This window comes from Triticum urartu, unplaced genomic scaffold (genome assembly GCF_003073215.2).
Source record: "Triticum urartu cultivar G1812 unplaced genomic scaffold, Tu2.1 TuUngrouped_contig_5751, whole genome shotgun sequence".
Lineage (NCBI taxonomy): Eukaryota > Viridiplantae > Streptophyta > Magnoliopsida > Poales > Poaceae > Triticum > Triticum urartu.
This window is the reverse complement of record NW_024116452.1, coordinates 651-15,542: the sequence shown is the minus strand read 5'-3', so window position 1 is coordinate 15,542 and position 14,892 is coordinate 651. Positions and strand designations below refer to the sequence as shown.

The following is a 14,892-nucleotide window of genomic DNA, read 5'->3' as shown; positions in this document are numbered from 1 at the left end:
AGATCTTTCCCTAAGAATAATGGATACAAGCATGCATAAATATACTAGAGGTCTGTCTATTTATCTAACTACACGAATAAATTAAAATGGCACTCACATCCAAGTGCAGAGTCTCCAGTCGGGGTGCAACATCCAAACAGTGGGCCAGTTGAAGAACACCATTGTCGCTATTTGGTAGGTTAAGATAAATGACAGTTAATTGACAAGTCATATGCCTCAAATGTATAAACATGTGGTCTGGCCTTGGTGTCAGCTTCTGCAACAGGAAATTTGCAAAGACAAAATGAATGCATTAGAGCCCATTCTTCTATAACTATGAGGTAAAAAACAAGAATAGATAAATAGACACCGGGGGTAACCTGTTCATTAGCAGATATACGAGCTTGCACATTTAGCATCTTCACTCGCAGAATGATTGGAACCATAGTGAATACACGGGCCAGTCCATTTCTGCCTTCAAACATTATTGTAGCCTTCTCTAACTTGGAGCGACCATTAAATACTATAGGAATCTCTTTTCCTTTGTACTCAAAATGAGCAAGATCAGCAGCAAGACACTCAATCGTCTCGACATCCATCTTCTTAACTAGCAAATGCTGAAGTTTATCAAGTTGGTGCGGTATGCTTAAATTGGTTACCCCAAAGCACTTGATCATCTCTAAGTCCTCAAGTGCCCAACAGTTTGCTAAAAAGCCTGGAATGTCTCCAAATATCTGAACACATTTCAGCACAAGCTTTCTGAGTACTGTAAAGCCATATATTCCTGAGTGTGGCTTTATAGAAACGCCGGTGAGAAACAAGGATCGCACAAATGAGCTACCTTGAGTGCCTAAAACCTCGAGCGGGAAGTGGTGAAATTCAAATGGATAATCAATTATTACCAGAGAAAAAGCTATTATCTTTGCCTTCGATGTAGCGGCAAACTCAATCCACTTGTCGAGATTATCAGAGTCCTCTTTGTGTAGTCCACACCTGATGCTGAACTTATTGATTCCTATCCCACTATGTTGTCGAATAACCCAATTTATAGTCTCAATGAACTTTGCTTGTCTTATTTTGGTAGTACCCTTGAACTCGTCATCTGTGTCCCAATCCAGACTAGTGAGGCCATCAAAACAAAGATTGCAGTGGAATCTCCAGACCATTCTCCAACTTGTGGAAACAACGCATGACCTAACGACCTCTTTCAGTGGCAGCAGTGAAATTATAATAGCTTGAACTTCCTGTGACAAGAAAGGATGAATTGTTAGGCATATTGACTAGAACTAACAGCCACTGATTGGCATAATGAGCTAAATGTGCATATATTTGAAAGAGAAATCTACGCAGATGCAAACATGTTTTGTTTGATGATCTATTATAGCAATTTGATATGCTATCGCACATAAAACAAGTTATGAAAGATGCCACAAACTTTCACATCACTTGAAAAATAGCGTGAAGTAATATACGAAAACACTTTAGTAAATATTCAATTTCCCTTTATGTAGTTTGTGGAGAGAAAAAAAAAGCCTGGTGGAATGGAAGTTACCGCAGGAAGGTCCTCCATCCTAAATGATGGCGGCGAGCCGCACGCGTCGGCCATATCGTCGTGATGCTCAGACCTGCCCATCTTGACCACCGCTGCCTCTTCCATGGGCTGCTGCATGGATTAAGAAACCATAGATTATTTATTTTTAGAAAAGGAGGATATACTCCCGGGCCTCTGCATCTGGATGGTGCATGCAGCGATTCTATTAATTATTCACAAAGACCTTACAAAGTAATAAATCAATAAGACTAAAGCCACCATCATGATGACACATGTCGCTACTCCTATCTACTTGATGAAGGGGTGACGAATGTCCAAGCCGAATACCAAACAGACATTGCACTAAAGCCTAACATCTAAAGTCGGATGCCCGAGCCAAGCCACAATGTCGGGACTGGCTCACACATCGGTCTGTCGCACTCTCAGAGGCCGCCGCCATCGTCTTCCGCCGATCCATCTCCAGAGGAGGTACTGACGCACTGACCTTGCCAGGCCTGCCGTCGACGCCACCACAGCATCAGACAAAACCACCATCCTGCACATATCCATCCACACGCGCCCGTCGCCGAAACTCCGCGGCGCCATGCTGCCAGGATCCGTCGTTGGCCTTGCGGTTGATGTAACACCGCTCCTCCTCTTGTCCTCCCCAGCCAGCACTTACTACAAAATGATGCCCTCGGGAGGGAGAGAGACACCGAAGGCGCCATCATCATCTGATCTGGTAGATCCAAATTTAGGGTTTCCCCCAGAACATCCCGATCGAGTCGACATGACCTGCTGCGACGATGCCTCAAGAAGGAAACCACAGTGAAGCGCAGTTTTCACCGGAAGCCGCGTTGTCCCGATCTCACGGCTGGCTGGAACCGATGCCGCCGTCGGTACTCCGGCAAAGATCCTCCATGCTTTCACCGGAGCCCTCATCGCGCCACCAACCATCCACGTGAGGAATCGACGACGGATCTGGGTGGGATCCAGATCCACGGTCGCCACCATGCCCACCATTACCAGCACCACCAGCCATCGAATCATCGGTTGCCGCCGCACGATCAGGGAGCCGCCCTGGCCGCGGCGCGAAGCCCCTAGACCGAGGTGCCCCGGCCACCTCGAGGGGTTGCCACTGCCTCCTCTTGCCTCAACGCCTTGGGATCGGGCACCGCAGCACCGCGGCCAGCGCCAGCGGCAACGGCGTTATGATCTTTCGCTATGGGTCATGGGGCTAGCAGCACTGGGATCTGATCCCCCTGATGCTGCCCTAGGGTTGCGGCGCGAGGGGATCGGGAGGGGGAGGGGGTCGGGCAAACCATAGGTTAATGGAGAAAGGGAATCTAAATCGATCTATTGAATGGGAACACATCCGAGGGAGGATAAGGTAGAGGATGATTGTATCACTTACTCGTGTATCTAGAGGAGGAGGAGGAGGAGCTACTTCATCTTCTCCGGTTCTGGCCATCGCCATCCTCCCTGCCGTCCAAAGCCGGAACGAGTTTAGTCTGGTTACCCTTTTATGGCGAGATTTGATCTTTTGCCACACACATCTATGCTGGCACATTGATAACTTACCCTTTTTTATCGGATTTAGGCCCATTTCCAAGTTTACACTAGAAAGTGAATGACCGAAATGTCCCTGATGCCCACATCAGATGAACCCTAGCTCTCAGGGGATGAGGACCCCCGGACGGGGGCTATCCTACCATTGGGTCGCTGACATGTGGGTCCCACCAAGCATCGGTCCCACCTGTCAGTGACAGAAAGGTAGGGTAAGGCAGTGATAGCCACGTCATAGGATCCATGTCCGCTCTCGGGATCCCAGATTTCTTTGCCGCAATCCATGGCTGGTTTCAGATTACCTGGACGGTGAGAAGATGATGAATTTTCATGGCAAGCATGTTGGCTGACAACACCACGAACATGAAGATGGTCATGGCCGGCGAGGAATCTGGCCTGGGCTCGTGCTTTCATCCAGCCACATCCAGGCACAATCTGGCTTGGTTTATGACATCGTCTCTCCCAAATTCCATGGGTCACATTGTGTTCCACAACTGGGCAATGATCAGGCGGTAGGGCTTGCAAGCGAATTCCTCATCTTCCCTTCGCAGGTTATTCAGTTTATTATCCATGTTTTGGATCCGCTCTTCAACGTCCCTTTTTTTGTTTGAATCTCTTTCAGGGAGAAGGGTGGTCTGTTCATCCTTTGTTTTGGATCTTTGCCTGCAGCAACCAAACAAAAATGTGTTTTGCTCGTCTTTGTTGGATCACGCGTTTACGTTTTTTCATTATGGTTTGTCGACCAAACACTTCCTATCTTCCTCTCTTCATGCAGAATAGGCCATATCCAACTTTCGGCGAAATTTTGTGCACTTGGGTGGCATTCCGCCCAAACAAACTGCAGACTCATGCCTGTGTGGAACCGCTACAGAGAAAAACAGGCTTTCTTCACCCCCTGAAAACATGCTCATTTGAGGTTGGGCGCCATAGTGTCCTTGGGCTAGAAAATGAGCATGGTTTTAAAGCATGTGTGTTCAGTGCCAGCCAAGTGAAATGACATGCAGCAAATTCTGTGTACATGTTCTGTATGACTCAAGATAATTTAGCGCATACTTTGAAGATAGTACATTTCATTTTTTACTCGGATATAGTTTTACTTCTTCCACAAGAGTTGGAAAATGTAAATGAACAAAGGGTTGTCGTTCAAGTTTTTTCTAAGAGAAAAGACCATATGGTTCAAGATGACTTAGCGCACGCTGGAGTAGCCAGTTCAACATAATACACCAGCTATAGCCTGAAGAACACATAGAAAACAAGCGCACGCACAGGCGCAGCACCTGCCAACATTAACTTTGAAAAGGCATGACAAGATCGTTTTATAGAACACAGATCACAGATGGGGAAATGACATAGGCTTACTCACTCTGAAGGGTCGTCTAAGACGGTGATCGCCTTACCGAAGCGCTCCGAGGTGAGTCATGCCCACTTGCGAACCCTTGGTAGAAGTCTTCCCACGACGCCGATATTCACCAGGTTAGCATAACGGCATATCCCGGTCGCGATCCAGGGCTGTACTGTCATGTGCTCAAGAACCCAAGCATTTTCCAGGACACAGCACACCAGCGTGGTCTGAGCCGTGTAATACCAGAACCCACTGATCGTTTGATGGTACACAGAAATAGCCTTACTCACTCTGAAGGGGCGTCTAAGACAGTGATCGCCTTACCAAAGAGTTCTGAAGCAAGCCGTGCCCACTCGCGAACCCCTGGTAAAAATCTTCTTTCGACAGTGAAATTCTTCAGGTCAGCATAACCGCATATTGCAGCGGCAACCCTTGGTTGTACTTCCATGTGGTCAAGAACACGGGCATTTTCCAGGATACAACACGCCAGTTCGGCCTGAGCCTTGTAGCACGGGAACCCGCTGATGTGGACAGTCTTAAGATGATCATGGCGATGCATGTGGGGGCCTTCCTCCTCCGCCACCTCATCATGCGCTGAAGCCTTGAAGTATGAATATATCATCTGCATTTCAAAGTTAACAGTTAGTCGGTCAAAACCCGTCCGAGTACACATGTCTTTCCTGGAAACCATCTATTTGTCTACCAATACCAATAATATGGCACTCACATCCAAGTGCAAGGTCTGCAGTTGGGGTGCAACATTCAGACAGTGAATCAGTTGAAGAACTCCATTATCGGAATTTGGTTTCTTAAGAGACAAGACAGTTAATCCACAAGTCATATGCCTCAAATGCATAAACATGCCACATGGTCTTGGTGCCAGCTTCTGCAGCTGAGACATGACAAGGACAAATAAGATGACATTAATTAAAACCCAGTTTCAAGAAACTAGTACAAGGTAAGAAAACATGGATATGTAAATATAGACCAGGTAACCTGTTCATAAGCAGATATTTGAGCCTGCACATTTAGCACCTTCACTCCCAAAATGATCGGAACTGCAGTGAATACACGGGCCAGTCCATTGCTGCCTTCAAACATTATTGTGGCCTTCTCTAACTTTGAGAGACCATGAAGTACTATAGGGATCTCTTTTCCTTTGTACCCAAAATGGGCAAGATCAGCAGCATGAGACTCGACCATCTCGACAGCCATTTTGTCAATTAGCAAATGTTGAAGTTTATCAAGTTGGTGCGGTATGCTTAAATTGGTTACACCGGAGCACTCAATCAGCTCTAGGTCCTCGAGTGCTGAACAGTTTGCTAAAAAGCCTGAAAAGTCTCCGAATATCTCTACAAATTCCAGAACAAGCCTTCCGAGTAGTGTGAAGCCACATATGCCTGGGTGTGGCTTTAGAGAAGCATCAGCGAGATACAAGGACTGCACACAAGAGCTGCCTTGAACAACTAAGGCCTCAAGAGGGAACTGGTGAACTTCTTTGGACGGGCAAACAATTTTCTTCAGGTTAAAAGATATGATCTTTGCCTTTGATGAAGCGGCAAAGCTAATCCATCTGCCAAGATGATCAAATTCCTCCTTGTGCAGGCCACACCTGATGCTGAACTTGTTGATTCCTACCCCGCTATGCCGTTGAATAACACAACTCACCGCCTCAATGAAGTTATCTCGTTTCATTTTCAACTTAGCCTGTGATGTTTTGACATATTCATCAACGGCGGCCTCCTCATCAGATTCCAAAGGGGGCACTGGAGGGTCATCATCCAGTTCATTGGGACCATAAAAACAGAGTTTAGTATCCCTACTATGATGTCCAGAGCATTTTCCAACTTGTTGAAACAGTGCTGGTCCTCACAGCCTCTTTAAGTGGGAGCAGTGAGATTATAACAGGAAGAATCTCCTGCGACAAGGGCCCAAACTGTTAGTCTGGTAGGCGAGCGGAATAGGCACTAATTTACTGAAAATCAAAATGCACAATGCTGAAAGTGTATACATTGGAAAGAGTTTTTATTGGGTGTTTTATGATTTTATTTGTAACAATCTTGCACGTACTCCCGGATGCCGTTACAGGTGTGTAGAGGCGACGCCCGTGGGAGCGTTAAAAGATACTCCCTCCGTTACAAAATAGATGACTCAACTTTGTACTAACCAAAATAGATGACTCAACTTTGTACTAGAGAGAATGGACAGTTTTCAGGCCATTATGCTGTGAAGACAGAGAACTAACTTCCCCTTCAAATTTGGATGGAATGCGAAGCTACAAAATAAGAGAGAGGTTTTCTTTTTTGGTAGTTACGAGGAAAATAATTTTGACTGATGGCATGGAAACCATGTTTTCTGGTTCCCCTGAAACTGGGGATCATCTCTATGCACTGTCCTGCAGCCAAGTAACTGTCGTGTAATCTAGTGTTCAGTTGGGCGCAATTCTGTTACTAGTACTGTTTTTACTTATCAGTCTTGTACATGCTGGTGTTCGCAGTTTCATGTTTCGGAACGCAATTTAGTTGGTAACTTGAGACAGCACTAGATTCAGCAGAAGTCCAATTTTCCGTTCTCTAACAAATCAAGCAAGCCGGTGCTCTGTTTCGTCTACCAAACAGCTTGACCCTATACACAAAGCCTCACTTCAAGAAAAAAATAACTAGTGGACAACAATCGAAGGCCCCTGCAGGCAACAAACACCATTTTTTCGCCCCGGGGGTGCAGATCCATGGAGAACACCACAACAGAGGCATCACATCCCATGAGCTACTTTTTTAAGTGAAAAGGGAGGAGGTGGCGGAAGGGAGGGAAGTTGCCGCGGGAAGGTCCTCAACCAGGAAGGACGGCTCGTCGCCGGCGACGTTGTGGTGGTGCTCCACCCTCGCCCGCTGACCCTTCCGCCATGGGCTGCAGCTGCACGGAGAAACCGACTAATCAGGAACACCAAGAGGAGGGGAGAGGATAATGACAGTGTTTACCTGCGGATCTAGAGGAGGAAGGGGAAGTGGAGGAGCGGCCATTGCTGCCACTGCAAGATAGGCTTTCCCTTTTTGGAGACAACGGAACGCTCTTAGCTTTTTGGTCCCAACAGTCTCACAGGCGTTGGGACGATTTCATTTCTTCTCGTTCGCCCTTTATCCCACCTCTTCAGACTTCACTGCACACATCACATAGACAGTTGTGATCTGATAATGTATTTATGCTCCAATCTAAAATCGACTTCGGCGGCACAAACTCGAAACCAAACTCCACGCGGACTCAACCTTGGAGCTACCCTAATAACCCTGCACTGGTAAAACTCAGTACCACCAGACTACCTTCGCAACCCCATTATTCATTTCTGTAACTACAGCGCCGTCAAGAAACCAAAAGAGCAAGTATACAAAAGGGCGCTTCTGACTTCTGGAAGCAGGCATGCTAATTTGAACTAGCTAGGGTATCATTTAACTTTTTAAAAACAAAACTAGGTACAGTAGTACATTACACTGACAAAAACCTCGTATCACGATGATTTGCGTTTTCGCGCGGTAAAAATGGACGTCCCTCGAAACCATCACATTTCCAGTCCAACACTTCTACTGAGAGCTAAATGGGCGATGACAAGACCATCAGCAACTACAGCTCGTCCTTGTCGTACTGCTCGTGCTCCGGCTCCTCCGCCTTGCCCGACTCCTTCTCTTCCACCTCGGGCTCCTCCACCTCCTCTTCCTCCTCCACGGCCGCGTCGGGGCTCAGGTCCAGGCTCTTCTGCACCGACCGGTAGATGCTCGAGGCGAAGTCCTTGGGGTCAGGCAGGTTGAACCCGCTCTCCATCAGCGCCGTCTGGTACACCAGCCTCGCCGTCTGCTTCAGGCCCTCGCTCTGCACACACAGACACCATCAAGTTAGCAAATCATAAGACAGCGTTGCCTCTTGCAGCATTCTGAGAGCAAAAATCATGGTATACAGGGAAGACTGTACTTACATCGCTGTCCTGGGCAACCTTATCGCGGAGCTCCTTGATGATGGGGTGCCGGGGGTTGATCTCCAGGACCCTCTTGCCACGCATGTATGCCTGCTTGCTCGCGTCCGACAGGGTCTGCGCCTGCATGATCTTCTCCATGTTGGAGCTCCACCCGTACTTGGAGGTGACCACCACGCAGGGAGTGTTGTGCAGCCGGTTGCTGATCTTCACAGAGTCGATGCCCTCCGTGTCCAGGGCCTTCTTCCACCAGTCGGTCAGCTCCTTGAACGACTCCTTGAGGTCCTTGAGCTTCGAGTCCTTTCCAAGCTTCAGGCCCTCCTTGGACACGTTCTGGAACTTCTTGTCCTCGTAGTCCATGAGGTATTGCATCAGGTACTCGTCCACAGGGTCGGTGAAGTAGATAACCTGCAAGAAAAGATCAGGTGCCATGTTACTTCACAAGCTTCATGCAGATTACCATTTAAACCTGCTGCAAATGCCAAGCATAGCACAAAGTATCCAGCTCCTGACACTCTGACAGGTATTAAGTTACTCTCTGCCAGCATTGGAATTGACATTACTGTAACTAGATACTAAAATTCAATCTGTGCGTTCAACTCAGAATTTGAGTCCTAAATCTCCTAAAATGTTGTATGGCAACATAATATGTGTTGTGATCTTCAGTAAAAACTGGTTTCTGAATACACTGAATAGATGAAATCATCATTGTGAATTTAATTTCTTTCAAAAGTGCATATGTAAGTAAGCGGGACAAATAGCAAGTGCAGTGGTAACGCAGTTGCATAGGTACTACTAAACCTGACTGGAATGAAAAGGGGAAACCACAGTAACATACCTCATAGTTTTTCTTGGTTAGCTGCTCAAGGAATGGAGATTTCTCTAGCTGCTCCTTGCTGCTTCCTGTAAGGTAGAAGATGTCCTTCTGCCCTGACTTCATCCTTGAAATATACTCATCAAGGGAGACAAGTTTGCCATCTGACTTGGAACTGAAACAGACAAAAGATCAATTCTGTGCCCCAGTTTATGGAAAGAACTACCAGCATGAATAATACTGGAATACAGAATGTAGGACAAACCTCTCAAATCTCAGAAGCTTCGCAAGACGGTTCCTGTTTGTTGCATCTTCAATGATTCCCAGCTTGACTGATTTGCCAAACTCATTCCAGAACTTGGCGTACTGGCCCTTCTTCTCCTCCATTGCACTCTTTTCATCATCTGCTTACAGAACACAATCTATAAGGACTATCATCATAAATTATAGCAAGTGACTTGAACTTCCCTGAAACCCTAGTTACCTGTCTTTTCTTTGTTGCTGTACTCATCAGGATCCTCCTCAGCAAGCTTCCTAATCATGTCAAGAGCCTTGCGGATCAGTTTCTTCTTGATGGTCTTCAGACTGCTATGTTGTTGAAGCATTTCTCGGGATACATTGAGGGGCAATGTGTCTGAGTCAACAATACCCTAGAGAGAGAGAGAGAAATAGCATGTTATAAGTTAATCTGTGCAAGTCGAGCATCACAAAGAAAACAATCTGTACAAGTCAATATGCAGTACCATCAAAAAGCTGAGGTACTTTGGAAGAAGATCATCGAATTCATCAGAGATGAAAACCCTTCTAACATACAACTTGAGGTTTGACTTGTTAGCATTGTAGTAGCTCTCGTACAGATCATGTGGAGCCTTCGGGGGAACAAATAGCAAAGCTTTGAACTCGACATCTCCCTCAGCACTGAAGTGGCTCCAAGTCATAGGCTTGTCGTCACCAAAGTCCTACAGAAAAAGCCAAGTTAGAAGTTGTTCCTTGTTTTCTTCTACAAGTCAAGTCAGAAGCTTGGCATTTCTCCTATATAAATTATAGGATCCTGAGAGCCGTATGTACCTTAGCTAGCGAGTGGTAAAACTTTGCATACTCTTCTTCAGTAACCTCCTTGGGGCTACGAAGCCACACAGCCTTCATATCATTCAGAAGCTCCCATTCAGTAGTAGTTTCCTTGACAGTCTTTGTCTTCGGCTTCTTCTCTTCATCATCTTCTGTCTCTTCTTCCTCTGTCGTCTCTGTGGCTACAAAATAATGGACAATGCGTTAGTGACTGCATGTGCAGAAGACAATATGATCTAGAACGAATGGATAACATTGACTGTAAAACTTACTTGATTCCTCTTCTTCACTTGATTCCTCATCAGCTGGCACTTCAACATCAACCTCCTTGGTTGCCCACAAGTAGATGGGGAAGTTGATGAACTCAGAGTACTTCTTTACCAAGTCCTGCAAAACAAGGAACCATATTAATTAAACAAACTATAGCATAAAAAATGCCACAAAATGGCATATATGTACTGTCATATAATGTTTCAAATACAACCATTGGACGGAAAGACCTATTGATGAGACCTTCGGGTAAAATTCAGATCAACTGGGTCTTAAGTAGAAATACAGCAATAATTTAATGAAAGTATAAACTGCACTAACAACAAAAAAGACATGGTGATATGGTGATACCTTCAGCTTGCCTTCTTCCAAGTACTCCTTAGCCTCATCGCGGAGATGCAGTTTGATCTCAGTTCCACGGCCCAGGGGTTCATTCCATGTATCCTCCGAAATAGCGAATGATCCATCAGCCTTGGACTCCCACACATATCTATCAGAGAGGTATACAATGTCACAACAGCAACAAGAAAATTGCATAGAGGAAGGCAGAAAAAGAACCAAAAGCATAAGGCTCAGTCAGTTAAAGACAAGGGCATTGTTTGGTGTCTTACTGTTTGTCATCATTGTGCTTGCTGACCACTTCAACATAGTCAGCAACCAAGTATACTGAGTAGAAACCAACACCAAACTGCCCAATGAGATTGAGGTCACCTCCAGTCTGCATCTTTTCCACGAAAGCTGCAAAAGGTGCAAGCAATTAATGTTATTTACAAGCAAATTTCAAGGATTGCATATTTGTTGATGGTATAAATAATGCTGAATTTGCACCGGAAGTTACAAACAGCTTAGAGCAGAGTGATCGGTAGAGAACAGCAGTACCTGAAGTTCCAGACTTGGCAATGGTTCCAAGGTTCTTAATGAGATCTTCCTTGGTCATACCAACACCCCTATCCCGAATAGAGAGAATCTTGTTCTCCTTATCCAACTTAATCTGCACATGGACACAGCAAATGCCTTACCAACCAATTCAAAAAGGAATGACATGGCAATCAGAAAAGGTGATTAAGCTCGGCAGTTCACCATACCTGGATTTCAAGCTTAGCAGTGTCACCTTCGCCCATAACCTCCTTATCGGTGAGGGCAAGGAACCTGATTTTATCCAAAGCCTACAAACATAAAGGTACCACCCTTTAGTTCCCAGCATCCACAACGCAATCTAAATACAGGGGGTCAGAATCAAATGCAATCCGTACATCAGATGCATTGGAAATGAGCTCCCTCAGGAAGATGTCCTTGTTGCTGTAGAGTGAGTTGATGATGATGTCCATGAGTCTGGACACCTCAGCCTGGAACTCAAACTTCTCGGCCGAGTTCCTGAGGGTCTTCCTCGAGATCGACTCGGACTCCCTTCGCACATCAGAAGTCATGGTATCAGTACAGAATGACAGCAGCATGACATGGGAACCATCAGCGTCGATGAGGCATTAGTGCGCACCTCTGGACAACCTCGGAGTCGGTGGACAAGCCATGGGGGACGGCCCCAAGCTTCTCCTCTACCTTGGGAAAGTCGCCCACCTCGTCGCTGCTCTCCTCGGCATTGACTTGGAGCTTCTTAGCTGCAGGTACATCAAGGGTCAGACAAACAACTCGAATATGGTGTATCGGTGTAGATCACAGCAGATAGGTACAAGTGTCTGAATTCACTAAGAAGAGTATGGTAGAGCGCTAGATCAGTGGCAAACAGCACTAGATTTCCGCTAAGTAAACACTAGATTTGTGCACAAATCTATCGAGTTACTGGACTAAACCCTATTTAAACCCCACGGCTTAATTAGCAGCATAATTTGCCTGAATTTTAATAACACACAACGGATCTAAGAACCAAGTAAGCCAGTAATGTCGAACACCGAACAAACCAAAGCGGCCCTGCCATTACAACAGATCGGGGTGGCCGCCAGCCCGCATCGGGACAGCGTCAGCAATTCAGATGCGAGATCTACAAGTGAAACTGGACCGAAATCACCATCAGAGGCCGCGCCCAGTAGCACTAGCCTCTACACGAACGGATCAAACCACCGGAAGCAATTCCGTCTGGATTCCCCACCAGGAATTCATCGCACGGCGCGGGATTCAACAATCAGACGCGTGCTGCCACGAAAATCAAGCGGCTACGCGAGCCGCAGAACTGATAAGCTACCTTCAGGGACCGAATCTGCTCGGTGCCTCTCCTAACCCAACAGATCACGAGCTACCACCTAAATTCAAGGGAGGAGAGAGCTCAAGCGGCGGCGGACGGGGGAGGGGCAGGGAGGAGGGACTTGCCTGGATCGGGGAGGGTGGTGAGGAGGAGGACGAGGAGGAGCGCGCAGGAGAGCGCCCACTTGCGCATCGTCGCCGGCCGCCGCTTCACTCCGTCTGCCTTCCTTTCCTGCTGCAACAGTTTTGGGTGAGCTCGTCGCCTTCGTCTGGCTCGGGGCCGGCGAGATGCGCGACCCATTTAAACGGGCGAGGAGGAGACCCCGCACGCCCGGTCCGCGCGGACGAGCGGACGGCCGCGATGTGGTTCCGGCCACGTGGCGGGCCGTCACTGGAGTATGGGGACGTGGAGCGCGTGCTCGGGGGTGCCCTCGGCCGTCCGTCGGGGCCAGCTGGAGGATCGGACGGGCGGGGATCTCGTGGGTGTAGTGAAGGGTTTGACACGTGGCGGGGCGGGATTGGTGCCGGATGGGTCGTCGACGTCGACGAGACGCGATGCGCTAGAAAGTTCGCCGCGGCTCAGTGGAGTGGATATAATTCGTTCGCGGGGTGGACTCGTGGTGGGCCAGAAGCTGTGATGGGTGCGTTTGGGCCGGCCTGGTCAGTCAACGGGGTGTTGACTCGTCGCCGTGCGATGGACGTCAGAGTTAAAGTTGCTGGGCTTTCGGGCTGGCTGGGCCATTAGCACCGGTTCAGCCCAACGAGAAGCACAACACCTCCAGTGATACGATCCTCAAATAAAAAAAACACCTGCAGTGATACTGACAGAGAGCTACTAGTTTCAGAGGATGCAGTGTGTTTATGGCACATATATATTCAATAATCGATGTAACGAAACATCCAACAGGTGACTGAATCCGGATGAGATCATGCAAGAACCAACAAGCAGCCCAAAGTTTTGGCAAAACCTGATTATTATTGTTACAGATAAGTAGTGACACTTTGTACGGCCGGTTTACAGTTTCTACATGGATGCAGTTTCCTTTTTCCTTTTTTGTTTCTGAGAAAAAGCGTCGATCATTCCGTCCTGACCACAGACTTCCATTATTTCTCTCCTTTTCTGTTTAATTTGGCTGTAGAAGCCCTTCAAAAATGGTCCTTAATGCCCAAAAGGAAAAATTGCTCACTAGGCTTGCACAAAGATTTGATAAATGGTGGAGTAGCTATGCTCTAGTACGCAGATGACACCGTTATTAGCTTTGAACATGACAAGGAAGCTGCTGTCAACTTAAAGCTTCTTCTGTATATTTTTGAACTCACATCGGGCTCAAGACTAATTTCCTAAAAATTGGAATTCTTGTGTTGGAGGGGATGATGATACGCTGGCCTATTATGCAGAGTTGTTTAACTGTCGAATTGAGCACTTCCCAATGAAACATTTGGGAGTACCGGTCAGTTTTTCGACTCTTCGTAGCCTTGATTGGGATTTCGTTAATGTAAGATTCCTTAGAGCAACTCTAGCAGACCCCGCATCCCGCCGGCTCGCAAAACACGTTTGCAGTTCGCGCAAAACCGCTTTTGCGGGCTGGCTCGGGCTGGCACAGATGCAGACCCCCCAAACGCATCCGTAAAAAAGTATATTTATGGAATATACCTTTTTACAGGTCGGCTTTGCGGGGTCTGCTCTTTGCGCCGCTGCATCCCGCATTTCATCAGCCCGCAAATATCAAATCCAACTTAAAGGAAAACAAACTGAATTATTCAAATCAAACATAATACAATAATCATCCGCATTACAAATAATTATTCAAATCACTGTAGCAAACTTAAATAATGCAATACAAAACTTGTCATGAATACAAATATAAATGAATACAAAAATGAGTCATTGTCCAGCCCTTTGCCAATGGTGCTTAATGAGATCCTCCTGAAGTTGAAAGTGTGTGTCTGCATTTTCAATCTCCTTGTATGTCTGAAGAAAAGCTCTAATGCGGTTAGGGTCTCTAGCTGGTTTGACACAGCTACCCACATTGTCATAGAAGAATTCCAAGTTCATTCCTCTCTCATCTTCAAGAATCATATTATACAGGATAACACAGCATGTCATGATGTTCTTCAAGGTTTTCTTATCCAAAAAACGAGCGGGGCCACGGACAAATGGCAAA

At 46.7% G+C, this 14,892-nt stretch overlaps 2 protein-coding genes and 1 pseudogene across 3 annotated transcripts; all 3 read right to left on the bottom strand.

Annotated features, from left to right (window-relative positions):
- Positions 1-359: 359 nt before the first annotated feature.
- On the bottom strand, positions 360-1,636 carry LOC125529659 (FBD-associated F-box protein At1g66310-like; the record flags this gene model as incomplete). The annotated part of the gene is made up of 2 exons (XM_048694080.1): positions 1,532-1,636; positions 360-1,223 (listed from the first exon to the last, which is right to left on the bottom strand). Coding segments are annotated over exons 1-2 (969 nt in total), but the record flags the coding sequence as incomplete, so codon positions are not given.
- Positions 1,637-4,508: 2,872 nt separating this feature from the next.
- On the bottom strand, positions 4,509-7,756 carry LOC125529658 (annotated as a pseudogene).
- An 80-nt stretch (positions 7,757-7,836) lies between these two features.
- Positions 7,837-13,025, bottom strand: LOC125529657 (endoplasmin homolog). 2 transcript variants are annotated; one of them, XM_048694077.1, is made up of 15 exons: positions 12,854-13,025; positions 12,027-12,147; positions 11,785-11,938; positions 11,617-11,697; positions 11,411-11,522; positions 11,143-11,269; positions 10,883-11,021; positions 10,534-10,648; positions 10,262-10,443; positions 9,937-10,152; positions 9,678-9,843; positions 9,459-9,597; positions 9,218-9,368; positions 8,383-8,787; positions 7,837-8,279 (listed from the first exon to the last, which is right to left on the bottom strand). In XM_048694077.1, exons 1-15 carry the CDS (start codon positions 12,918-12,920, stop codon positions 8,034-8,036), a joined length of 2,421 nt encoding a protein of 806 aa, XP_048550034.1. In that variant the 5' UTR covers positions 12,921-13,025; the 3' UTR covers positions 7,837-8,033. The 2 variants fall into 2 exon arrangements, with proteins under 2 accessions (XP_048550034.1, XP_048550035.1); XM_048694078.1 differs by having other exon boundaries at positions 10,552-10,648.
- Positions 13,026-14,892: the final 1,867 nt, after the last annotated feature.